This window comes from Theobroma cacao, chromosome 4, assembly GCF_000208745.1.
Source record: "Theobroma cacao cultivar B97-61/B2 chromosome 4, Criollo_cocoa_genome_V2, whole genome shotgun sequence".
NCBI classification, from domain to species: Eukaryota; Viridiplantae; Streptophyta; class Magnoliopsida; order Malvales; family Malvaceae; genus Theobroma; species Theobroma cacao.
The window spans coordinates 1,734,538-1,761,096 of NC_030853.1; the positions used below are offsets into that span (position 1 = coordinate 1,734,538).

The 26,559-nt window shown below is 34.7% G+C and overlaps 5 protein-coding genes across 5 annotated transcripts; 3 read left to right on the forward strand and 2 right to left on the reverse strand.

The window, feature by feature from the left end:
• Positions 1-4,204, forward strand: LOC18600940 (lysine histidine transporter 1). Its single transcript, XM_018120154.1, has 8 exons — positions 1-157; positions 1,742-1,899; positions 2,028-2,411; positions 2,526-2,919; positions 3,012-3,117; positions 3,237-3,328; positions 3,441-3,509; positions 3,611-4,204. The coding sequence occupies exons 1-8, from the start codon at positions 110-112 to the stop codon at positions 3,707-3,709; spliced, it is 1,350 nt and encodes a 449-aa protein (XP_017975643.1). The 5' UTR covers positions 1-109; the 3' UTR covers positions 3,710-4,204.
• On the forward strand, positions 6,119-9,879 carry LOC18600941 (lysine histidine transporter 1). The gene is made up of 9 exons (XM_007031697.2): positions 6,119-6,147; positions 7,317-7,394; positions 7,584-7,741; positions 7,821-8,207; positions 8,438-8,831; positions 8,905-9,010; positions 9,088-9,179; positions 9,277-9,345; positions 9,444-9,879. Exons 2-9 carry the CDS (start codon positions 7,341-7,343, stop codon positions 9,540-9,542), a joined length of 1,359 nt encoding a protein of 452 aa, XP_007031759.1. The 5' UTR covers positions 6,119-6,147; positions 7,317-7,340; the 3' UTR covers positions 9,543-9,879.
• On the reverse strand, positions 11,198-12,721 carry LOC18600942. The gene has a single exon (XM_007031698.2). The coding sequence runs from the start codon at positions 12,280-12,282 to the stop codon at positions 11,539-11,541; it is 744 nt and encodes a 247-aa protein (XP_007031760.2). The 5' UTR covers positions 12,283-12,721; the 3' UTR covers positions 11,198-11,538.
• Positions 12,959-18,448, reverse strand: LOC18600943 (transcription factor GTE8). Its single transcript, XM_018119897.1, has 11 exons — positions 18,163-18,448; positions 16,121-17,428; positions 15,926-15,974; positions 15,701-15,832; positions 14,924-14,994; positions 14,691-14,763; positions 14,463-14,543; positions 14,258-14,373; positions 14,117-14,183; positions 13,853-13,983; positions 12,959-13,770 (listed from the first exon to the last, which is right to left on the reverse strand). The coding sequence occupies exons 2-11, from the start codon at positions 17,345-17,347 to the stop codon at positions 13,501-13,503; spliced, it is 2,217 nt and encodes a 738-aa protein (XP_017975386.1). The 5' UTR covers positions 17,348-17,428; positions 18,163-18,448; the 3' UTR covers positions 12,959-13,500.
• On the forward strand, positions 22,604-24,269 carry LOC18600944. Its single transcript, XM_007031709.2, has one exon. The coding sequence runs from the start codon at positions 23,177-23,179 to the stop codon at positions 24,083-24,085; it is 909 nt and encodes a 302-aa protein (XP_007031771.2). The 5' UTR covers positions 22,604-23,176; the 3' UTR covers positions 24,086-24,269.

Consider the following 26,559-nt stretch of genomic DNA (forward strand, 5'->3'; position numbering starts at 1 on the left):
ACAAGGCGAACCAGCTCGATTTTCCAGGTTCAATTTGCATTGGTTTTTCACCTTCATCCTTGCTTTTGTCTTTTTTTTTGTTCTTCTTTTTCGTCAAGAGAAAAAGAACATGGGAACCCAAGCTCCTTCTGACAAAGATAATGCCCGGAACGACAGTGTAAGTTGCTGTAAAACTCTTTTGTGCATGCACTGATTTGTCTTGCTTTTGTTTTTTGAAACATAAAGTTAATGAAAGCTTTCCGAACTCGTTGGAGGTTTGTCCTTTTAGCTTTATGCTCTTGTATCTGCATGATTTACTTTTGTTCTTTAGTTTTCTGTCCGTTTATGATTTTCGTTTCTGTAATTCTGCTTCCTCAACAACCATATGATAAAAGCCTCTGATTAGTTAATTCAGCATAACTTTATGGACTCATTTTCATGAAAACATAATTCTTGAATCATTTTCTCATCATACGAACTTGGAAATGGAAGACAGTTTAGACCCAAGGTTTCTCTGCCTGTGATAATTTTGGTTCTCCATCCATTGTTGCCTCTCTGCAACTTTTCTTTGCATATATCTGAGATTTGGCTTAAGAAGATGATTCTGGTTCAGTGGGTTCTTTTTTTCGACACACGTGAAACCGATGGTTCATCACGAGTCACTGTGTTGTAATTCATCCATGGCAGAAGACACACACTTTGAAGTTAATGGATCTTTTAACCTTAAGCTTACGGCACCGTTTTTTCAACTTTGATTGCTTAGAAAGAAACCCATAGTGAGAAGGAATTGCATTAAATGCCGACTGAAATTTAGATTATTATAGTTCCCTTTTTCCCTGGTGGCAGCTGCTGGCCATAAAGTCTTAAGTCAACACTCAACGTATGCATTCATGGTTGTCACAATACTTGTTTTCTAAGTTCAAAGACAAACGTTTGCATTTAATTGTAAGTAAAGATGGAAAGATTAGGTACAGTACCAAACATCTCAGATAAAAAAAAAAAGGTACAGCACCAAACATCTCAGATGAGAACAAAAAAAAAACTTACTTGGTCCTGTAGTCTGTAGAGATCTGCTTCCTGATTATAGTAAATTTTATCAAGTGATTTACAGAAAGGATTCACATGCAAGCACATGGTTAGTTTGTTACTAATACTTTTGAGACAGACAAGCCAAAGTCTTTGACTTGTATTTTCCTTTAGAAAAAGTATGAAATACTGTGCAATGTCTAAGTCTAGTCTAGGAGTTTTACTGTATCTAAAGACAAAGTAAAACATGTAATTTAACCCCCACAAGTAGAACTGTTACCGCAAGGCATAGCTAGTAAAACATGTAATGCTAGCGTATGAACATGGATCAAAACGTGTGAAGTGGGAACCAAAATAAGTGGCCGACAACTTCAGAATGATAAGGACAAATCAAGAGAGAGAAACTTTTCATTGTTGAATCTACTGATAAGTTGATAACTGATGTAGGGACATTTTGCCCTTCCAAAGATTAGGGAATTCCAATCACAACTTGTTTTGAAATGCCCATGTCATCCGCTCTTTTAGCACTTCTCAGAAGCACTAGGGGATTTACTAAATGGAAAGAGAAATGAAAAGTCCTATTTTGGTGGCTTTCACTAACCTCAACTCTGTCTGGTTGTCTGATTTGCTTTACTTTCTCATTTTTTGTCTGTTTTATGGTTCACTTTTAGCATTACCTTGAATTATGTATTTTGTCAGAAACTGATAGAGAGATTTGTTTCTTTGCCTATCACAGTTTGAAGAAAAATTAGCAAGGCAGAAAGCAATTGATGATTGGTTGCCAATTACCTCATCAAGAAATGCAAAATGGTGGTACTCAGCTTTCCACAATGTCACTGCTATGGTTGGAGCTGGTGTCCTCGGTCTCCCCTATGCCATGTCAGAGCTTGGATGGTATGATCTGAAATGGAAAAAAATTTGAAGAGTTTAATTATTTAATGAATTTAGAATTTCGATGTTTTAGCCGAGCAATCAATATAGAAAATTCGATAGATTGATGGAACACTATTATTTGGTTTCAGGGGTCCTGGCGTGGTTGTCCTAGTCCTATCATGGATTATTACCCTGTATACTCTATGGCAAATGGTTGAGATGCATGAGATGGTTCCAGGAAAACGTTTTGATAGATACCATGAACTGGGTCAATATGCCTTTGGTGAAAAACTTGGTCTCTACATTGTGGTGCCACAGCAGCTTATTGTTGAAGTTGGTGTCTGCATAGTATACATGGTTACCGGAGGCAAATCATTGAAGAAGTTCCATGACACCGTCTGCAGTACCTGCCAATCCATAAAACTTACCTATTTCATCATGATTTTTGCCTCTGTTCACTTTGTGCTGTCTCACCTTCCCAACTTCAACTCCATCTCTGGTGTCTCCTTGGCAGCGGCAGTCATGTCCTTGAGGTATATTGCACATTCTTTTATGTGCCATTTCAGATAAATTGAACAGAATCCGAAATTTATTTCTTTGATTTTTAAATTTGATATGCTAATGCATGTTTTTAAATTGTCATACAGTTACTCTACGATTGCTTGGGGAGCTTCAGTGGATAAGGGTGTTCAGCCAAATGTGCAATATGGCTACAAAGCAAAGACAGCAGCAGGAACAGTGTTCGACTTCTTCGGTGCCTTGGGTGAAGTAGCTTTTGCCTATGCCGGGCACAATGTGGTGTTGGAGATCCAAGCAACAATCCCATCTACACCTGAGAAGCCATCAAAGGGACCCATGTGGAGAGGTGTTGTCGTTGCCTATATAGTTGTGGCCTTGTGCTACTTCCCTGTTGCTTTGATTGGGTATTGGATGTTCGGCAATGCTGTCGAGGACAACATCCTCATGTCATTGGAGAAACCAGCATGGCTCATTGCAATGGCTAACATGTTTGTTGTTATTCATGTTATTGGAAGCTACCAGGTGTGTATCAATCAATAGTGTTCGGATTTTATCATAATTTAATCCATACCACAGATAACTGATTAGGTTTTCCTTTAACTTTTGTCATGTAGATTTATGCAATGCCAGTATTTGACATGATGGAAACTGTCCTAGTGAAGAAACTAAATTTCAAGCCTACTAGAACACTTCGATTCATTGTTCGCAATCTTTACGTCGGTAAGTAAATTCTTCACTTTTTTTCAACTTACTTGCATGTAAATCAAGGTACTGATATCAACTAAAAAGGGGATTGGAGCTAGAGGATATTAATTATTATGCCATATCTTTATTTGCAGCATTCACAATGTTTGTTGGCATCACCTTCCCTTTCTTCGGTGGTCTTCTTGGATTCTTTGGAGGATTTGCTTTTGCACCAACAACATACTTTGTAAGCCACATTCTCTCTTCATGCCATCTTCCTTCTTACTTGAAATGTACCAATTCTATTTGAAGAACTTTGACCCCATCATTTATTTGCTCTCTTGCTTTTTGTTCATTAGCTCCCTTGCATCATGTGGCTTGCCATCTACAAACCAAGAAAGTTCGGCTTATCTTGGTGGACTAACTGGGTATGTAAACTTGATTTAAATTTTGCCATCCTTATTGTTTCAATGTGATTCGAATCAGTGTTTAATCGGTCTTATTTGGTTTTTTCTTTTTTTTTCCCCAGATCTGCATTGTATTAGGTGTTGTCTTGATGGTAGTATCACCAATTGGAGGCTTGAGGCAAATCATCATTCAAGCCAAGCACTATGAATTTTACTCTTAATTGTTGTCTTCCCACAGTAGAAGGAAAGTGGGGTGCCACAAAGCACAGTAGGGAAAAAAAATGAAGAACATGATAAGTTAAGGTGGTCTGATGGCGCATAAGGCCATTGTCAACAGTCAATGTTGACAGAGTTCATCGGGTGATTGAAGCTTGAACCGGTTTCTGTTGTATCACTGGTTCACTGCTTTCTGTGCACAAGGGAACTGTAGCTACTGAGACCAAACCAGAAGAGAGTTGGCCATCACTGTTTCTTCATAACTTGTTTATGCATGTAAAATATACCAGTCCTTTTTTGTTTGTTTTGCTGTTGGTGAAAAATGAATATGCATGTCACAATCTTCAGAAAAAAAGAAAACATGAGTTCAGTTGTGAAATGGTTTCCATCTAATGTGTATTTGCTTTGAAAATGAGTTCTGAGTTAAGGTTTGTTTCAGGAAATATATGGAATCATAGTGTAAAATCAATACAACCTACGATTTGATGTTTTCTACAGAATGCTTCTGCTTCATCTTCTTTATTACTTACTAGTTGGTGATTTAGATTTTCCCTGAGAAAAGCCATTTGTTTCTTGTTGGATCTTGCCAAAGAAAACCCAAGTTAACATATGATCTTCGAACTGAAATGCAAATCCAGAATGACCTGGGTTGTCTCATTTTACCCCATTTTTACAACAAAAATTTTCAATTTTTTCATAGCAGGCAAACCTGTTAGCAGAGCAACAATAAGTTTATAACCATCAAGCAATGAAATCTGTCTACCAAGTACCAAGTAGAATTCATCCTCATACTGAGAAAATCAACTACTACAAAAATCCCAACATTCGAAATGGAACTACTTTATGTTTACTCTATTTTGGATCGCCAAATCAGAACAAACCATAAAATAATCTTTGGCTGGTGTTCTTAGAAATTACAGAATAGGCAGCTGGAACTTTTGAAACAAAATCCTAAACTTATGTTGCATAGACCTGGAAATGAAGATTGGAGAAGCTTGAGCTCAGGAAAGGTGGAACCAGGGGTGGAAACTTGATTCACCAGGCCTTAAGGGGTGATGATGAGCTTTAGGGAGCAAATGCAGTAGAAAGAAGGATGCTTACTGTTAATCAACTGTGATTAGTGTCATAAAATCTGTATAGTTTCGATTGATGATTCAGTCTAAGCACTTATCAAACGCATAATATGACAAAATCTCAACATCGAATGGAAAAAATAAACAAACCAGGAATAAACTGATTGGCTACTGTTTGCTGCCGTCAATAAAAACCCAACCCAAGGTTTATGCTGTTGCAAGGCCGGCCATTCTTTTTCACCATCTCCACATGGTTAACCTATGGCCTATGATGTGCCAAGCCTGCAACCAAACAATGAGAAGCAACTTCCATTCCCTTTCACAAGAAGTCTATCAGAAAACACATGGATTAAATATACACTATGCAAATCAAAGCATGGAAGCAAAATCCAAATGTTCTTATCTATGGGCCTAAGCTCAAATTATTAATTTGTATTTGTGCCATCATATATTATGGTATGCTCTATCCGATAATTATTCAAGAGCAACCTGAACTATGAAGCAGTGTAGCTTATCCTTGCATTGGTTACTTACACTTGAATTTTCCAGTTCAGACTGTTTGTAAATGTGAATATGAAACGAGCGTGGTGAAAAGTGAGGCTGTAAATGTGAATTGATGGAGTGGGTAATTAGGTAAACAACGGTGGCACCCGTAAATGGAGCCTTTCTGATTTTTGCAGTTGGGAGAGGAATATCTGGAGATCTTGTCAGGAAAGGCTGAAGGATGACTCTTCTAAAGATAAAAAGATATGGCCTGGAAATAGGAGATATATCTAGAAATTGGAAAGTGTTTTATAAGTTTTGGGTGCTGAATATAAATATTTTGTCAACTGCTTTTGTATAGTTTCCTGTGAGCCTATGACTCAGGATTTAAGGCTTTTTTTTTTTTTTTGTAAATTTGAAATCAATGGAGAGTGGGACATGTGGACTTATAGGGTGAAATTTGTAATGTGAGGAAGGGTATTATTCTGCATGGCCAACCAATGATTATTGGCATGTGGCCATAACTGATGAAATCTTGATCTATATTCAAGAATCAATCAAATTCGGGTTATCAAAATAAATAGTTAAAAAAAAAAAGAATTTATATTTGATATCTTGACAGCGTATATATCAAATGTTGTTATCTAAAAATCAAAAGATCTGACACTAAATATTAAAAAAATTTTAAAAAATACTTATAAGATAAAATTAAAGATTAATCATTTTTAAAAATACATGAATAATAAATTTTTTATTTTCTCTTTCTAAATCCCTCTCAACATTTTCTTCCTTTATTTCTCTCCAACTCCATCATTTCTTTTCTTATTTTTCCTTCTTCTTCCATTGAGAGCAAGTTTGATAAAATTGTGCAATTTCAAGATCTCAAGGTAATTTTTATTTGTCGACTTTAATAGTGTATTTTTTAAGTGATTTTTATATTGAATTCAGGGTTACAATGTGATAAAAAAAATTGTTGTTTAATTGAGAAATCAGGATCTGTTTAATTGAGTTCAGGGCACTGCCTGTTTATGGGTCTTGCATTCATGGACCCACTTTCACTGGGTGTTTAGATTGTATTTCATTTGCAATGCTATGTTGGGCTGCGTTGGGCAATATGTCTGGTCCTGGGTTACAGTTTAATGCCTTTGTATCATTTTTTTTTCAATTTAAGTATTTTTTTTTTAAAAAAATAATCTGTACATCTCTCACTCAAAAATCTTGATTAAAAAAAATTTTAAAATTTTGATTTGAAGTGTTGGAAATTTGAAAAAATAGATGAGCATAATTTTTTAAAGAGAGTATTTGTATCTAAAATGTTTATGTAAATATTAGATTATATTTTTTTTAATCATTGACGAACAATTTTAACGGTTAAAGAGTTAAAAAATCATCATTTTAAAACAAAATGGATCAAAGTGATCAGAGGGGTTTTTGGATTTTACCCATATTTGGTATTAAAATGGGAAATGGTAGATTTGTTTCCTGATATGGTAGGGAGGAAATTGAGAAGGAAAAGCTTGGGTATTCCAGCATTTTATTCAAACTTATGAGATTTAATTCCTTTTTATATTTTTCTCCCTAAAAGGAATAATAGCTGTCTCTCTGCTAAGTCCTAGTAAAAGAAAAAAAATTAAAAATACCTAACTCACTAAATGAATCCTTTATTAATTTGCCAATTTCCCCTTAATTATTATTATTTTCATTTTTATGGACTTAACAGGAATCTTAATTTTCTTTGCTGTCCTTTTCCTGTTATGCTCCCCTCTAAATAATTTACCATGATCTCAGATGTCAATGAACTATGTGTTGAGATGCATGAGGATAGTTTACCATCTAAAGACAGTAGCATTTGGAAATTGATTCTTCTTTCCTTGTATAAAAACATTTGCATGGGAACAGAAGTGTCACAGTCAGAAGTTCCCTCTCTAATATTTTCTGTATCTGTCTAGGCGGAGTTCACTTCACGTTTGTTGTCACTTTCAAGATTTCCTTCTTTGTAACTATCAATCAATATATATTTTCTTGAGTGCTCCATCTTCTCCCTCTTCCTACATAGTTCTGCAGTGCATACTTGGAAACCATGGGGACTCAAGGACCTCCTCAGGAGCAGCTCGAAACCAATACCCCAAGCACCGTAAGCCTCTCCCACCCTTCCTGCATATGTTCTTTTCGTTTGTGAATGCTTTTCTTGATCTTTTCGTCATGCAAACGGCTGAAACTTTTTCATAATGAACAGTTTCTGTATCCTTTCTTATGTGGAGGGGATGATTATGAAAGTTGGAAACCATGTTAATCTGACAGAAAGATTTGTTGTGAATTTCAGATAGACGAAAAGCTAGCAAAGCAGAAGGACATTGATGCTTGGCTTCCAATTACTTCTTCAAGAAATGCAAAATGGTGGTACGCAGCATTCCACAATGTTACTGCTATGGTTGGTGCTGGAGTCCTCAGTCTTCCTTATGCCATGTCACATCTTGGATGGTATGTGAAACACAAAACTTTTGCGCATATACTTCGAAGAAAGATCAATATTTGAATAAGTTTCCTTTCTCTAATTCAGGGGTCCTGGCATTGTAATTATGATCCTGTCATGGATCATCACTCTATACACTCTCTGGCAAATGGTTGAGATGCATGAGATGGTTCCTGGGAAGAGGTTTGATCGATACCATGAGCTGGGGCAGCAAGCCTTTGGGGAGAAGCTCGGACTTTACATTGTGGTTCCTCAACAACTAATCTGTGAAGTTAGTGTTGACATAGTCTACATGGTTACTGGTGGAAAATCACTGCAGAAAATCCATGATCTAGCCTGCAAGAATCACTGCAAAGATATCAAATTAACATCTTTTATCGCGATATTTGCCTCTGTCCATTTTGTACTCGCCCACCTCCCTAACTTTAACTCCATCTCAGGGGTCTCTTTGGCTGCAGCAGTCATGTCTTTGAGGTAATGTTCCTTCCTATTTATCAGCTCACTTGGTCTTTTAAGTGTGCAAAAGCCTAATTCTAAGCCATAAAATTTAGGGGATATTCTACAAATTCAAGGTATATAATGGTCATTAACCAATTGTACTCCTCTAAAAACAGTATCTTAATAAGCTGGGATGTAAAATGTTCAGTTGTTCATGTTGTTAACGTTCAAATGTAAGTTTATCTGATGTCAATGTTGTTATGCAGTTACTCTACCATAGCCTGGACAGCTTCTGTTCACAAGGGTGTCCAGCCAGATGTGCAATATGGCTACAAAGCCACCACCACACCTGGAACATTCTTTGGTTTCTTGAATGCATTAGGCGATGTAGCTTTTGCCTATGCTGGACACAACGTGGTCTTGGAGATCCAAGCAACCATCCCTTCGACGCCGGAGAAGCCTTCCAAGGGGCCAATGTGGAGAGGAGTGGTCGTTGCCTATATTGTTGTGGGCTTGTGCTACTTCCCTGTTGCCTTCATCGGGTACTATATGTTTGGCAACAATGTTGAGGACAACATCCTCATCTCATTGCAGAAACCAACGTGGCTTATCATTGCAGCAAACATGTTCGTTGTGATCCATGTGATTGGAAGCTATCAGGTTTGATCTGTTTCAGCTTGGTTCTGCAGGCTCACTTGAATAGACTTTTATGCTTCTGTTTCTGTAAATGCAGCTATATGCCATGCCTGTTTTTGACATGATAGAAACTTTGCTGGTAAAGAAATTTCATTTTAGACCAACTAGAACGCTTCGATTTGTCACCCGCAATCTGTATGTTGGTAAGTAAAGTTAATTACCCTTTCTGGTCCAGGGTTTGTATACCATGAAATTAGAACTTAATTGTTCTTTGTTTCAGCTGCCACCATGTTCGTAGGTATGACTTTTCCGTTCTTTGGTGGCCTTCTTGGATTCTTTGGAGGATTTGCTTATGCACCAACAACCTATTTTGTAAGTCCTTCTGGTTCAGTAGATTGCCCTTTGCTAATTCTGACAAAGATGTCAAACTGATATACACTATTAATTCTTTTTCCTGTCATTTCTTTAGCTCCCTTGCATCATATGGCTTGCTATCTACAAACCAAAGAGGTTTGGGTTATCTTGGTGTATCAACTGGGTATATTTTCCAACTTAAAATCATGCTCAAGTTTCTTCCTCGTATTCCCATCTGCCTTTTGACAATAAATCTGACTCGGTTTAGTTTTTAAATTTCAGATCTGTATCATACTCGGCGTCCTGTTAATGACTCTAGCTCCCATTGGAGGTTTGAGGAATATCATACTTCAAGCCAAGGGTTACCATTTCTACTCTTAAATCATTTCCTGTAACCGCAAGCGAGCAAGTAATTCGAATGGACAAATATAAGATTTATATCAAATAAGATGGTTAGTTTTTAAGTCAGATTGTAGCGAGAAATGTTAGCCAAAACCAGGGTTTGTATTTAAATCATTGTTTAGCATTGGTTGGCTCTTGGGCAAACATTTGTCTTTTGAATGGGAAAGTGGCCCCATGAAACCATCATTGTTTTCATCTTTCTTAGTGTTGATTATGGATTCGTAAGCATAATGTGCACCATTGCTGCAGTTTTTAGTATTTGTCAATACTCGGCCATGTGAGTCTTCGGCTGCTAGTTTTTTAGCAGAGGGATGTGACAGACAACTTGCAGTTTGTTCATGTTTGACAGACAATCGAGCATTTCTTTAAACTTTCTATTTTATGAACAGATTCTTGAATGAATAATTTGACCCTCAGGGTGACTTTCTTCTGGACATCATTTTCCAGATAAGTTCTACATTGAATCCAACCACAAACAAATTGAAGTAAACCTATTTCCTTTCTGCAGGCAAGATCCCCATACTTAATCACAGTAAAAGCTTGTCGCAACCAGGTCTCAGACAAGTAACAGATAAAATGTTGTTCTAGTGATGGAGCTAATCCAAGGAAAACCTTAGGTTCCAACTCGTACTACCAACACCATCAACATATCATTAGCTGTCATTTCTCTGTTACAAGATATAACTCAATGTCCATAGGCCAGAGGAAAGGATAGCTATAATGAAATATTGGACATGGGAAGCTACCTACAAGAATAGGCTGTCTGTCAACCATATGAATATCCAACTGGCATTGCCGCATCTCATTAAAACATAGCCACCATTCTCACCTAGACCTTGTACCGTTCAATTTAATTCTTAATAACTATTTACAAGGTTCAAGCCAAAGCCACAGATATTGGTTTGGTTCCTTCAAATTGGTTGTGTACGGCAAAAATTCTTTGCCATATCCGGAGCAAAGATAGAATGCTGCTTCTGCTAAAATTGAATAGAAACATGTTGAAAATAAAACCAATAATTGTCCAGCCAGCAGCAAGAGTGCTTAATGTCAAAGATATGAAGAAAGTGAAAGAAAAAACCTGAGATTCATGCACTATTTATTTGATTATAAAAAACATCTAAAATCAACAGACACTGCACATTTAATGAGTATAAATTCAGAAAATATTCCGTTTGAGTTGTATAAAAAGTTAACTGAACCAAACAAGACAATAGACTAATGAGTACAAACTATGAGAAATTCCAATCGTACGGTAAAATATATCTACTGGTTGGCCTATTCCAACAAGACAGTAGAAAACAAACAGCTAAAGGTATAGTTGGGTGAGAATAGAGATTGTTGTTCTCTTTAGATAATCAGATCGAACTTTAGGATAGTGATCAACAATGACTAAGTAGTACCCTAGTGCTCAAACAGCTACATTGAGAGACAAGATATTTATGGTGCAGTTTTGCTGAAGAAATTAGTTTCTGAACTTATATGCTTGCTGCACTCAGAAACTACAAAAGTATTTATTTAAATGCAAAAGAATTCAATCAAAGAGAACCAAAATCCATTCTGAAAGTATTCAAATCCTTCAAACAGAGTTGAATATTCAAATAATTGCAGTAAAATGTTTGCAAAGAAAAACCATATACACTGAAAGCATAGCTCCACAAAGATGTTTATAGTTTCAATATTATAGAAGAAAATGAGTATCTGAAATTCTTAATTTACTTGCTAGATTGACAAACTACAAAAGTAAGCATTCAAATGCAAAAGTATTCAATGAGGAAGAACCAACAATTTGTTCTAAAAAGGTATCCATTTCATCCCATAACTTCTTCAAAGGAACAAAGTTGAACGTATCATACACATATCACAATCCTCATCCCCTCTGTTATTCTAATTCTTCACCTCAATTGTTAGAAAGAACAAGAAAAATAAAATTAGCCCCCATTCCCTCCTTTTCCCCATCAAGAAGGATCCTTTATTATCATAATTGCTTCTCCAATTTAGCCCTTTTCTCTTTAAACAACTCAGCCCACAAATTGGAAATCCAAAGAATACTAACACCAATAGCTGTAACGACAACAAACAACCAAGAAATCCAAAGCCATCTAGGAATCACATGATCAGCTCTCCCACTTATATAAAACACTCCCATTTGGTACACAAAAAATGGACCAAAAATCCCTCTAACAACACTATAAAAGGAATAAAAATAAGGAGACAAAAAGACATAAACCTTTGCAGCCAACTCATCATCGTACCTCCTTGCAGTTGCCAAAGTCCAAACATTCTGGCAAAAGCTGGTGACTTCAGCTAAAACCAAAAGAGAGAGTATAGCATACGCGCCATGAAAGACCATGTGGCGGCAAGTGATGAAAACAAAGAGAGTGGCCGAATGATGGCCTATGAAAAGGACGTCTGAAGGGAAGAAGATAATGTAGTGAAGGAGATCTGTAAGAAAATAAGCAATGCTATAATCCAAAACTAAATTCTGGGTTTTTGTGTTTGATGAGGAAAATCCACGGTTTTGGTCGGAAAAGATTGCAAAAGTGGCTAAGAAAACAGCTGGTGTGCCGTGGAAAAGAGAGATTAAGCAGGAAGAAGCTTCTGGACGGATCTTGGGACTCCAGTTTCGGAAAACAAAGAAGTAAGCAACGACATATATTATCAAAAACATGGACAAAAACAAAGGGAGATTTGGGATTGGGAAGGAAAGGGTAGTATCCATTGAAAGTTTGTCTCTTTGCCTTTTACCTTTCTTTTTCAGGGTTGGACTGGAGAAGAGCGATGAAATTTATAGGAATTGTGGAGTTGGGTTGGGTTTGATTTTGGGATGTTTTGGTGGGTTCTGGTAAACTGGGAGAAAAACGGTATACTTTTCAAAATGCTCTGGAAAGTCACCAAAGGGAAGGAAAAAGGCTGCCAGAAGACAGAAAAGGACAGGGGACACGTTTTCCAGAAAGCAACCAATGTTTCTATAGTAGTTACAGAGACACAGTACGATTTTGGCCGCGTCTGTTATCAGACTCTGCTTAGATTTACCGTACCTGGTTCCAAAGGATCTTTCATTGCCTTTTTATGTTAGCTTCAGCGGAGTTGGAGGTGGAGGTGAAGAAGTAAAGACGGCAGGGAAATCTAGTTGATCAGGAAGTCTGGTTTCTCAAGTATTTGACTTTCAATAGGATTGTATGTGCTTACGCTTATGAACCTATGATACAATGAACAAATTCAACTCCAATGACGACAAAATTTAGTAAATATTGGTCATGAATTTTAAGGGCACCAACATTGAAAAAGTCAAATATCATTAGGTTAAATTTTATATTAGAATTGTACTGTTAAATATAAAGTCATGGTCAGCCTCTAGTAGTTTATTTTATTTATGGTCCAAGTTTTTGAGTTGATTAATAGACAAACCAGCCTTTGACTTGGCCAACTTTTTTTCTAATATAAGAGATAAATATTACCATTGTGAAAATGGTTGAAAGAATACAAGGCAGATATTTTGATACCAATATTCTAGCGTAGATAACCACATTATAGCACATCACTATCACATTCACACTACGACGTCCTTGAACTGAAACTTATCTTCTGAAACCATGTATGGGCCTAACTGGGGAACTCTGGTAATGGACATTGAACCCAAAAACCAAATGATGACGGTAGACTTATGGAAAATGATAACACGGACAAGCCTCGGAAAGCCATCTTCACCCTTGCTAAGACAACATCCAAGACCACGATGAGATTATAACGCTTCTTCCTGTATTTTGTTGTAATTCCTTCCAATAGTTTAAAGCTCTCAAAAACCAAGTGCCCTTGCGCCTCCTTGCATTATATTTCAGGAGGAACTTTTATCCCCTGGCAAGATTTTTCAAGGATCAAGATATTCACTATTTTCTTCTTTTTCTCCTCAATTAGTTTCGAAATACACAAGCAGAGTTCAATCTATTTCTCCCTCTTCCACATCATTTACAGGCTTTTGAATACTAGGTGGCTCACCTTCTTCTTCCTCTTCATCCTGCTTCATGTACAAACCCAGTTGCTCCAACGGGTTGCTGCTCCCAAACTTGAAACTACCCAAGCCATCCTGAGAGTGATCTGGGCTTGTCTCATCCACTGAGCTTGGCAAATGCTCGACAGGGGCAGCTCTAAGCATGTCTAAGTCTTCAAGAAACCTAGAATTCTCATTGATTTCAACAGTCTTTTCCATCTACAAAACACCAGAAAGTGGATATTAAGTACAGAATAAGACAAGGAGGCCATTATCAATATGTAAATACAATGCACTCTACCTTTAGCAATGCCTGCCGTGCTGCTTCTCTCTCAAGCTCCCTCTTCCGTCTAGCCTCAGCTGCAGCTTCTGCTTCAGCTCGTCTTCGTGCATCTTCGGCAGCCTTGGCTTCTGCTTGCAACCGTGCCTTTTCTGCTCGACATTAATAAACATTTTTTATTAGACACGTAAAATATAACTACACAAATTTGTCCATTTCAAAGACATTATTAACTTGTGCAAGATGCATGTTGACAACCCAAAGACACTAGATTAAAGTTCAAACCTTTCTTCCTCTGCTGCTCAAGTTCTTCTCTCTCTCGACGCAATTTCTCAGGATCCCCCTTGTCACCCTGATCCAGAGTCAAAAACACTTAGAAAAAGTACAGGTCTACAGTAAGTTTCAGGAACCCAAGTTAATAACTACCTGTGTAAGTGTCTTCTCTCGAGCTTTTAGAATAGTATCAGCAAATCGATTCTTCAATAAAGCAGCCCTGTAGAGTTTCTCAGGAGAAATCTGTCTCTCGGTTGGAGCACTGTCCCCTAGATTTTTAACGGGATAGACAGTGAAACACAGCTTTAAATCAAAAAACAGATTTTATTTTTCCTTCTACAATCTTCATTGATCTTACCATCTTGACAACTATCTGACTCAACAGAACTTGGCTTAGGCTGAGAAGTCTGCTCAAGCTGATCCAACCCACTAACACATTCTGCATGAAATGATTTATTAACAAATCTTACAGGCAAAGCAGCATTTACTATTTCATGGCTTTGCCATTCAAGCGAGAAAAGAAGTACAAGAACATTTCTCTCTTCATACACATGAAAACACAAATAATATCAATTTAAAGACTCACGATTCCTATCAAGAGGATTGTCAACACTTGTCTTTTCATCTAATTGAGCTCCAGAATCTATAGCCTCCAGTACCTGAAGGAGAATGCAAAGTAAGATACTAGTTAAAAGTAATCTAGCCCACATGAAACCCCCCTTTGGGACCAGGTAAAACTTTAAAGTTATCAAACATACAATAATGAGGTCAAAGAACTCAAGTCTTATATTATTTAAACCACATAGAACCAGCACACACCTTCAGTGCATCCACAGGACTTGAAACTTTAACACCATCAGATTCACTATCAGAACTGCTAGAGTCTGAATCTGCAAAGCACACAAAAGAAAGCAGTCATTGAAATGGCATCTAGCAAGACAAGACCTGCTTGCACTGAACAAAAGTTGGGAAAAAGACAACTAGTACCCACAGGAAAAACCTAAGAAATCAACTTAAATAATACTACCAGTACCCAGAAAAAAAAAAAGAGATGAATATATACAGGCAATTAGTTTTCTTGATGGATCACAGTCCTAATTGATATTGATGCCTCTCAACTAAGGTGGCAGTGGAGTAAAATGTGTAAACTTGAGAAATAAAACAAAGCTGAAATACAACTGCTAGTAACAACACATGGACTCTGGAACTGAAATTACCACTAAAACTATCCACCGGACATTATAAGAACTTTACCATGCAGCGAGTCAAATTAGAGTTATTGTCTTAACCAAGTATCTATATCACTAACCAGTTGATAACAAGCAGCCAAAATTGACTACATTAGCAGGCATAGTATCAAAGCACAAACATAAAGAACCACATTCCTTTTCCATGCAGTACCCAAAAGTCTAATTTTAGTGCACTATTAAGAAGCAAACCTACCACATGTAGGCTAAAGTAGTAGGTATGAGCTGGCATAGAAAACTGATAAATTGGATCCAAAACAAAATGTAGGGAACTGGAGCTTCATCAATTAATTAGAAAAACAGAATGCATGATGCATACAAAAAGGAAACGAGAGGAAAATACAGTTACCTCTGGAGCTGCCTGAACTGACAGACTTTGTGCTTCTATGGCCTGTATCCTTCGCTATCTCCACAGGTGGGTAGCTTGACACAGGAGGCTCGTTTCCCCCAATGTCAACATCCTCATCAGCCTGGTCATTCCCTACACAGGCAAAAGATTTACAGAAAAGTCAGAAGGAAGTCTCCGAACGTTGCTCAGAAGGTAGGATATTGAGCCCAAGGATTTGATGATAACCTTTGCCTTGTTGCATGGATGAATTACTCAGTCCAGATTCATTCAACAGCTGCATCAGAAAATATTCCCAAAAAGAAATACAGGAATAAATAATTTTTAGAAGTGGATACCACTTGGCAAATATATATTACTTTGAAGCATCAAAAGCGAGCAATGGGACTGATTTTTCAGCCTATATACAGTGAGGATACATACCTCAATTTCACAAGGTTCAGCTCTACACTGATTTTTCTGTTTCTCTTGCAAATGGTCATCTAAAAGCTTTCGCAATGTGAACAAGGTATCATCACTGAGGTCATCAATATCAATCTCAATTTCTTCCTCTCCAGATTCCCTTCCATTTGAACTGTGCTCTCTCAAGAAGTCAATGATATGCATAGGCATTTCAGCTAGCAAAGATTCCAGCTCTCTGCCTAGATTGTGCTTTTCCTCAGCTGTCATTCTCTTTACAGGCTCTGGTATAATTTCTTGGGTAACTGAGGTTGTCTTCCTCTTTTTTGCAGGAGGCATTGTCTTGGAAGATTCTATGTTGTCAGCAGGAGCTTTGCTTTGTACCAACTGGCCACCAGTTACTGGTAACTTCTTCTCGATATTTTTCCACCTCACTTCAAAAAACTTGTTAAGGGTATCAGCCATAATATGGACATCATTTCCAGGGGGATTATAGGTCATTGCATTGCTGAAAGTAAGCCTCACATCAGCGTGAAACTCCATGGGGCTTGCATATGCACCTGAAGTTATCTTCTTTGTAATTGTTCCTAGATCCATTGGTTGCTTGATAACATTAACGTAATCTGGAATATTCAACTTCACTACATCAACAGGTTGGTTGAAGACCCACCCATACTGATGGCCCATCAATCGTTTTAGCAAACCCTCACACTGCTTCATCAGGATAATATTTGCGGTATTGGGAGCTGAAGCATGCTTTGCAGACTCAAATTTTCCTGAAGAACCCCGATTCCATCCGCGTCCTTTTCCATTCAAAGGATTCCCTTTCTTGCCTGGCCCAGAAGCCATCATCGATGATTTCTGAAAATCTTGTAGATGAGGTAGAATTTGCCCATTGCTACAACTAAGAATATCACTGGAAGATGACATGGTAACGCCATTTGTCCTTTGCAACTCAACTTTCTTCTGAAGCATTCGTATCTGCTCCAATTCATGGTTCAACCTATGTATCAAATCCTTTCTTTCAGACTGTGACATGTTCGACAGGGAAAGCACTTGTATAGGGGCACCAAAAGTGTCACGTTTATTAGGGTTCAAACTGATGCATTTTCTCGTTGGGGCACTTGAATCTTCTGAAGCAGTAATTTCAGTATCAATTCGTCCTGAGCTACCAGATCCCTCTGATTCACCAGGCGGCTCATATGACCCACGATAATACCCTCCCGAGAACCTATCACTCTTTGCCAACATCTTAGCCAAAACTTTACCTGGGTACCCTGTTTTACTTCCCTTTATTCAGTGTAAAGGAGCTGCTGGTTTAATCACCATACTCTGCATATATCAAACCATGGGAGCAAAATTATCCCATCGGATTTCTAGAGTAACTTTATATGCCACCCTTTGAATACAACTATTAAAGTAAACTTAGGTAAAAGCTATAAGCAAATTTAGATCAAGTCTAACGGGCATTTACCCTATCTAGAGATCTTTAACCATTTTGTTCAAATTTTTAAAACTACTCATCTTTGGAAAGACCCAAATTCACCAGATTAAACCCTAGAGAACATTAAGAGTCCAAATTCTCCCATTCCACACCGAACATAACCAGATTCAAATCTTTTCCAACAATGCAAAGGAAATTAAATTGCATTGTAATTAATTGAACCCATTTATAGCTGAAATAAATCAGCCCTTACATGCATTTACCCAAATCCTGAAACTTTTAACCCTTTTGTTCACTTACTTTAAACTACCTGCAAAAACCCAAATTCACCATATTAAACCCTATACACCCAAAAATAAAAGAACGCACAATTCACATATACTCAATTCCAATCATGCATGAAAAAAATATAATTGCAACATAAACAGAAAAGCTCAACTGATTCATACTTGAAAATTTATAGTATCATTTACTAGTTCAAAGCTCAAATCTTTACACCAGAAGAAATTCGATACAAGAAAACCCTAACCCAATATCTAACCCCCGCCCCTTCCAAAAAAATCACAAACCCGGATCCCAAAGAACATATTCTAAAACCCAAGAATAACCCAATAACAATTACCAGTCTTCCACTGCTCCTTCGCTGTCCCAGTGTTCCACGAATCTCGAAAACCCTTTCTTCAATTTCCTACCCTTTTCGGCGACTAAGTAAAAGAAATAAACAAAAATAAACAACAAAAACCCTAGATCAAGAAACCCTAGGGCAATTAATGATTAATATTTGTAAAAATAAAAATAATTAATCTTTTTATTGGAATTTTTGAAAAATTTGGATCGCTAAAACTTAATAGCGAGCTAAATCGAAAGAAGAGAGAGAACAGTAAAAAGAGCTGGCTTTTGAAAGTTCTCTCTCTACTTTAAACGGGCTTTCGATTACTTTCGAGGAACTATGGCCGTTGGATTCAGGATGAAGAGTGATCGGACGGTGAATTTATCTTAGATCTCAGCCGTCCGTTTTTTGGGGTGCGGACTTTAGGACAATTAATCTGTCTTGTTTTTGTCTTTATCGAGTCGATTAAGTAACTAATAACGCGGGATTTCAAGCACGGGTGATACAGGTACAGCTGGGAAGCAAAGTGAGGTCAAGGTTCTATCTTATTGGCGGAATTTTGGATAGAGGGGCCAAATTGATGACGTGGTAGAATGGTATTGGATAATATTAGGAGAGTACACTGAACCCTGGCTTAACTTTCATGGTCTTTGGAAGGTACCAGAAAATCAATCAATAACCTTTTGCAGCATTTAATGTAACGCGGTGGCTTGAGGTACGTATGATAAGATGCCTGAGCTCTATTGTAAGAAGCAATGACCCTTACGATGTTTGAATTCTATTGGTTTTTTTCTTCAAAAGGAATATGACAAATACCAAAAGCTGTTTATAGATATTTTCTAACGTGATATTTATACTCATCAAATATTATCATCTCAATAACAAATAAATTTAAAATTTTTAAAATTTAAAAAATAAATATTAATAATTTTCAAAATATATATTTTAAAAAATTTTAAATTTTTATTTTTACATATTTTATTTGATGACACTTTATAATTCAATAATAATTTATACATCACATATCTCATATCAATAAGAGATTAGATAAATTTTGAGTTTAGAAATGATAAATATATTTTTTTGATTAAAAATATGTACTCGTGATAAATAATTTTTAAACTTTTCACTGATATGAGACCTCTATAAAATATATTAAAATCAAAATAATAACTCATTTGAAATATTAAAATCGAAGTAACTTCAAATCAAAATGAGTTCTTCTCTTCTATGGTTATAAAAAAAAAGCAATATAATAGGTGTTGTACAATTGAGTAGGTGAGAACTCATAAATTTTACATTAACAAAATATAAGATAAATATTATGTTTATAATTGTGAGTCAATGCATTAAATATAAACACTTAATGTATTGAAGTTATTGAATTCTATGAAAATACTAAATAGCATTAAATGAAAAAACATCTTTTAAAATAAAATTTAACTAAATTTTAAAGGTAGCACCAATAAATGTCTCTTCAACCAATCTTATAAGTATTTATTAAAGTTAAACAAATTTTTAATTTGAAATTGCATAAAAAATCTATTAAATATGATTTTAAAATTTAAAATAAAAAAGAAACAATTCATTAATTACAAATCGATAGCGTTTGGTATGAGGTTAGTGAAAGCACATTTTCTACAATGTGCTCAATTAAATTATATTACAGTATTTATTTTACAATAAATCACTATAATATAAAATTATAATACAATCATATTATAGTTAATGGATGTAATGTAATTACAGTCCAAAATCAATGCAATCAGATTGCATTGTACTTTGCAATATTATTAAATATATTTTTACCTTTCAATTTTGTTACTTTGTTAAAAACATTTTGCAATGTTATAATTTATTTTTTTATATATAGATTTTGAGGGATCTCTTTTTATTATTCTTACTAATCATGATGACTGTTAATAAAATTTATATTATCTTTAAAAAAAATATATATATATATATATTATAAAAATTATATTAAGAAATAAAAATAAAATATATAAGATTATAATAAAAATGAAAATAAAACATATGACATTAAAATTATATTTAAGAGATAATATTATATAAAAATTAATAATAGAAAAATACAAGAATATTAAACTTGTATTTTAATAAAAAAATATGAAGATAATTTTGAAAATTAACATTACAATCCCAACAAAATACTTATAAATCAAAAACTGCAATGTTATATTTCATGGCTTTTAATCATTATTTTATATTATATATAAAAGATTGTAATGTTATCTACCTTGTAATCACATTGATTGCAATCATATTACTTGTAATTACATTACCTGTAATTATATTATATTGTAAAGTATCAAACACCACCATTTTTCTATGAATATTAACTTAACAATTTTAAATTTTTAACATTTTCCTTTTTTTTAATTTGAATAAATATTGGTAGTTTATTTTTGTAAACTCATAACCAGAACAAAGAACTGAACGTCAATTCTTTTTGGACGGTCATTTAAAGTGGGCTAGAGACTCGGGTCATTCCACTTAGTCCTTTGCCCATTTATTCTTGGGCCTAAATTGAAGCCCAATATTTGAGTAATTAAAAATTGGGCCCCATCCAACGCCGATCATCTAAATGAGCTCAAAACTTGGGAATTCCAATTGTGTTATCGGACCATTATTAATTATTTCGTAAATATGTAAAGTTAAAGATTTAATTTTTTTTTAAATAAATATTTTTAAAATTATAAGTATTTATATTTTAAAATTTTTAACTATTAAATTTACTTTATTAATAAAGTGATAATATGGATCAACTGATAATATATAAAATCTATATGATGGCAATACATCAAATATAAACTTTTTTAATTTTTTTTATACTTAAACTCCATCGTCAACTTTAGCAAATGTTACAGTCTTACGTAATCCTGTCGAAACAATATAACATCTTATGAAAATTAGGTCACTGTTGAAGTGATTAGGAGATTTGAATTATTGGCATGGCCTGCTTATCCATCTTTATTGGAAGAATAGTTTGGACACAATGACATAAAAAGGCAATTTTTTTAAAAAAAATTTTTATAAGCGAGACAAATGGCAAACGAAGTTTTTTAATGCATCATTTGGATTAAATTTATTCAAGACAATGCATCATTTGGATAGAAGCTTTTTAATTTTAATTAAGTCGTAATTTTTATTTTTGAATTAAAAAAATATTCGATAAAGATGGAAAAATAAACCTTCGTCCCATCCCATGTGTATTTTTGAAATTAATGCTCTTACATTTGACTTGCCAATGCATACAAAAAAATTTCAAACACATTAGTATCAACTTTAGTGTAAAATTTTATGTTTTGGTCCATGCTCCAACTTTTGTCCTTTAGCTGTTAATTTTGGTACTAACAAATTTAGCAACAATGGTAGAATATCCTTTGATCACGCCATGTTTGACCTTAAAAATAAAGTATGACACAGACATTTCCAATTTCTCGACTCTCATTGGACGAGACCGCTGCTAAATCACAGGACACGGGGGGCGTGGGGGGGACCCTCTTCTCAACCCCTTATTTCTATCCAATAGCGTTCCTCCACGTCACCTCACAAATCTATCCCAAGATCCGCCCTTCTATCACACCCGCCACGCGTCCTCCTTGGTTCCATCATCAGTTCCAGCCGTTCTCTACGTACCCCACTCTCAACTCCGAGCGTGTTGATAATACGATTACACAATTCACTCTGTTACACCATTCGAGTAAGCTGTACTAAAAGTACTGTAAAAACAATTGGATTCGTTTTGTTTTAATTAAGTCTTACTTCACTAAAAGATTTTAAAAGGATAATTTCACCGGAGAACGGTTATGATTTTGAAGAAAAACATAAGAAGGTAAAAATGAAAAAAAGCTATAGAAATGATAGTAAATTAAATAATATAAATATTTTAATTATTTTATAAAATTTGTTATCGATATTTGAAGTTTTGAGATGAAATATTCATTTTTAATATTAATTGACTCAAAAAAAATTAAGATAAAACTCTAAAGAGTTAAAATAATTTATGTAAAAAATTTAAATTAGTATGTATTTGACACGTGTTAAAATGAAAGTATAAAACAAAGTTTATAATAATCTATTAATATTTATTTGAGTCCCATGAAAATAGTAAATTAAACAAAAGGTATTTTCATAATTAGTACCTTAATTAAAAAATGCTCTTGCTAATGAACTCTAATTTTTAATTATTTAAATTAAATCAAATCAAATTTTAAATAAATTATTACACTCGAACACTTAACTCATTAATTGATATATTATCTCTTTATCTAACAATTAAAATTTGAATTTTTTTAATTATAAAAAATAAACTTTAAATAAATTACTAACACATGATTGTATTAAAGCGTTTCAATTTCCTTTTTTTGCCTAAGCTTTGTAACGTAAGTTGTAAGCAAACATTGATTCTTTGAAAAAAATCAACGTTTGCCTTCACGCGCTTCAGTGCAAGAAAAGTGGATATGACGGTCAACTGCACTTAGTCTTTTAAAACAAATGACAAAACACCACGTGTAACTTACTCTGGAACCTACCCATAGATTTTCTCCAAATAATAAAAAAAAAACACCAAAGGCGAAGAAAAAAAGCCACTCCACTTCAAACAGAACCTTTAGGCCATATCCCAAGGTACGGCCACGTGTGTCATACTTTCACGGAATTTCGGACACGTCCTCATTTCCCATTGGCCAGCACAATGGGCCAATCACAGGCTCCGGACACGCCCAAACAGGTAACTTTGCTTGTCTACCGGGGCCCATTTGGTTTCAACCAATCAAGTCTCGTCACTGTTTCGAGTTGTTGCCTTAGGACACGTGGCGTTGTCAGACTTTGGCCACGATTGCTGCCGCTATGATTATCGCTTCAGCTCCGGTAGCGCCTTAGATGAAAAAACTAAAACACCACAAGTGAAAAAAAAAACCCAGATAGAAAAGAGAAATAAAACCCAGAGAAAATCTAAGAGTAAAGGAAGAGAGAGGGGTTGTTTGGGTTTTTTAAAGGAGAAATGAACGGTGGAGATCCTTGGAGGGTGCTAAAATGCGCTGGGGGTGTACAAGATAAGACGATAATCAACCAGATAATGCTAAGATTCCGGCCGATCGCTCCCAAACCCGTGACCGGAGACTCAGTTTCTGTTGACTCTATGTTTAGTAGCAAGAACTTGCTTGTTAGTAGCAAGAGAGCAAAGAGAAAATACGTGAGGGTTTGTAAGAAAAATAATAGAAAGAGACGAATCTTAGATGAAGGTAAAGAAGTTGACGATGGAACAAATAATTCTGTTACTCTACAGTTGATGCCAGAGAAAGCTGATCTAGAGAAATTAACGGTTGTTGAAAGGTCATTGGGTGTTGATCTGGATCGAATGGTAAGTAATAATTATCATTTTCAGGATCCACAATCGCCGTGCTTGAAGTTGAAGAAAATGGTTACAGATAAGGTGGCGATGATGGGTTTGTCCGATCAGACAGCGGTGATAACCTCCCCGAGGAGACGGATGACGGTGGTGGAGTCGTGGGTGACGGTGGAGAGCGTGACAGACACTTGCATGGATGAAGGGGAGATGGGGAACTGTACGGACGTGGAGAAAATGAAGAATCTTGAGAAGGACACGTGTCCCGGGTTCGTATCGGATGGGTTGAACCGGGTTCTCTGGGTGAACCGGGCTTATAAAAACGCCGTAGCGCCGGCTCGACATGACACCGACGGGGAGCCGTCCGAAACCGCCGTGGGGTTGGTGGTGAAAGACGGCTGCATGCTCCTGCACGGTGCATTTTCTTGTCGTGTACGGTTACAGTTCTGGGATGAGAAGGGCAAGAAGTACTCGAGAATGGTTCCTTGCGACGTGTGGAAGATGCGCTCCGGTGGATTTGCATGGAGGCTCGATGTCAACGCTGCTCTCAGCTTGGGACTCTGAAGATTGATTACGAAATTTTCCTTCGGAAATCCAATGAAAAGCATTTCCTTGTTTTGCAGGTAAATTAAAGTTCTTGTCTGCGTAGTAATTTGTAAAGAAACCTAGACAAGAAAGTACAGAACAATGGTGCATATGCTATAGGTTGTTTAAAAAATACTAAAAATATGCAGCTTTTTGTTTTGTATGTGTTGGATAGTTCTAAGATTAGATTAGAGGATGGAGGAAATTTATAATGCATAAGGAGAAGCATATTAAGAGATAAACTCACACCCAAACAATAGAAACGTGTTAGATTTTTATTCAACTAATCATTAAATTTTTAAGACAAAATATCTTTAATTTAACACATTTATAATTTTTTTCACCATTTTAATTATTTTAAATTAGATATACATTTTAAAAATTTAATATTGCACATTCAATTTTATTGAAAAATAGTTATTCAAATCAATTTTATTGAAAAGTAATTATTCGAATTGTATTTGAATTGTTAATCGCTACACACATACACGCGCGATGCTTATTGAAAAGTTTAATGTCCCCCATTTTATAGACATGTAATGAAGGGGGTGGGAGATGTTGTTTTTGATTTCTTACGTTAGTGCACGTATCGTTAAAAAAGTAATATAATAATAAATAGAGTATCATTTTTTCGGAGAATTGTTTTAATTCTTACTATTAACCACTAAAATTAACACATTTTAATTTTATTCAAACAATCAAATTTTAAAATTATTAAAAAAAATTAAAACTACTAAACTGAAACTTCAATCAACTACCAGATCTAAGATTATGATGTCTCTTAATACTTCATCTGATTATTATCTCTCTCTTTCATAACTTAGTTTGATGGATTAAATAACTAACCTAAAGTCTTAAATTATTTACAAGTCTCTGTCGAGTTTCTTATAAAAATACTTATCCTAATTAATTTACTATATGTTTATACAAATTAAATTGAAGAAAGATTCATTAAGTTTGTACTCTAATCCTGGTTACATATGGCTTATAAGTGTATGTCTACCCTACATCCAAATCAAGTCACTTAATCAACTAAGTGCATTCGATCATACGCTATTCTATTTAAGATCTATCTAAATCTCCTTCGTCAAGGTTTAACCTAGGTTTTTAATTCAATTTAACTGGTGATCAAGCAATTAGAAGTATTAAGAACATAATAAAATAAATGACTTAAATCCGTCAAATATAAGCAAATGAGAGATAAATAAATCAGACTACTTAATGAGTTCTATCATAATCTTAGATTAAAAAATTAGTTTCCCATCAAGTCACAAATCATCATAAAGTTTAAACAATAAAAACAAATTAAGTGCTCATTTGGCATGGCTTATATTTAGCTTATCTACTGCTTAAAAGTAAAAGCTGGACCAAACAGGATTTCGTAAAAAACTTTTAAAAAAAATAATTTTTTTAAAGAATAAAATCTAAAAAAAAAAGAGCTTAAAAAAAAGCTCCAATTAGGATTTTTTTTATTTTTTATTAAAAAACATGTCAACTTAGCAAGAGAGTTATTTTTTCCATAAAAAATCCTCTCTCTCAAAAAACACTCTACCTTCTCTCCTTATCGATCTCCCTCTCCTCTCTCCTTTTCTGCAAATCATTATTCTAAGATTTTTTTTTGTTCTTACAAAAATTGAAAAAAAGAATATTCAAAATTCAAAACTGCATTCAGGTATTATTTTTTTTCTTTCTATTTTGTTTTTCATTTTATTTTCTATCTTTTTTTTTTGGGACTTTGAAAACTCTCTTTATTATTTGATATTTCTCAATTTATTGTTTGACATGATAATTATGTGATGTTTATTTATTCTTAACTTCTTTATAGTGTATATAACATTTGATGATTATGATTGAAATAATTAATTAAATAGGTCAATGGTTGTTGAGATAAATTAAATAAAAATTGAAATAATATTTGTTGATTATGATTGTTGAGATAATATTGTTCATAGAAGTGAACTTTGTTGGTAAGGACATTAATACCTTAGACTTCTCTTCTTCTTTTATGGGTTCTTTTCTATTGTTAGGGTTAAGGGTTTTAGTAGTCAACTCACTACTTTCTTTCATCTTTCATTTTTTTATTTGATCCAATTTTTCTCTTGATTTTATTAATTTATTATTATTTAATAAAAAATTATTTATAAATTATGTATTACTTATAAATTATTTATTGAACTCTTTTTTTTTATAATTTGTTATTAATTATAAACTTTAGGTTATATAAAAATCCTTTTTATATTTTTAAAAATTTATTTTAAATAGATAAAAATAAAGTTAATTTTGTTTATTTTGAACAAAGAAATTCATGATTAATAAAAAGTTATTTATTAAATACCCTTTATGGTAGTTTTAACTAAAGTTAGAGTTTATATAAGTTGTTTTGCCAAATAATTTATCTATAAAAAAGAGCTTATAAAAAGTAAATTTACCAAACGATTTTAATTTAATTTTGA

Coding starts and splice junctions, on each gene's coding strand:
- LOC18600944 (XM_007031709.2), top strand. CDS start 23,177: ATGAACGGTGGAGATCCTTGGAGGGTGCTAAAATGCGCTGGGGGTGTA.
- LOC18600943 (XM_018119897.1), bottom strand. CDS start 17,347: ATGTTGGCAAAGAGTGATAGGTTCTCGGGAGGGTATTATCGTGGGTCA. Junction 14,995..15,700: donor CAGTTCAGGCAGCTCCAGAG/GTAACTGTATTT, acceptor TGTGCTTTGCAG/ATTCAGACTCTAGCAGTTCT. Junction 14,184..14,257: donor GAGAGAAGACACTTACACAG/GTAGTTATTAAC, acceptor ACTCTGGATCAG/GGTGACAAGGGGGATCCTGA.
- LOC18600941 (XM_007031697.2), top strand. CDS start 7,341: ATGGGGACTCAAGGACCTCCTCAGGAGCAGCTCGAAACCAATACCCCA. Junction 8,832..8,904: donor ATGTGATTGGAAGCTATCAG/GTTTGATCTGTT, acceptor CTGTAAATGCAG/CTATATGCCATGCCTGTTTT. Junction 9,346..9,443: donor TATCTTGGTGTATCAACTGG/GTATATTTTCCA, acceptor TTTAAATTTCAG/ATCTGTATCATACTCGGCGT.
- LOC18600940 (XM_018120154.1), top strand. CDS start 110: ATGGGAACCCAAGCTCCTTCTGACAAAGATAATGCCCGGAACGACAGT. Junction 1,900..2,027: donor GCCATGTCAGAGCTTGGATG/GTATGATCTGAA, acceptor ATTTGGTTTCAG/GGGTCCTGGCGTGGTTGTCC. Junction 3,118..3,236: donor TGTTCGCAATCTTTACGTCG/GTAAGTAAATTC, acceptor CTTTATTTGCAG/CATTCACAATGTTTGTTGGC.
- LOC18600942 (XM_007031698.2), bottom strand. CDS start 12,282: ATGGATACTACCCTTTCCTTCCCAATCCCAAATCTCCCTTTGTTTTTG.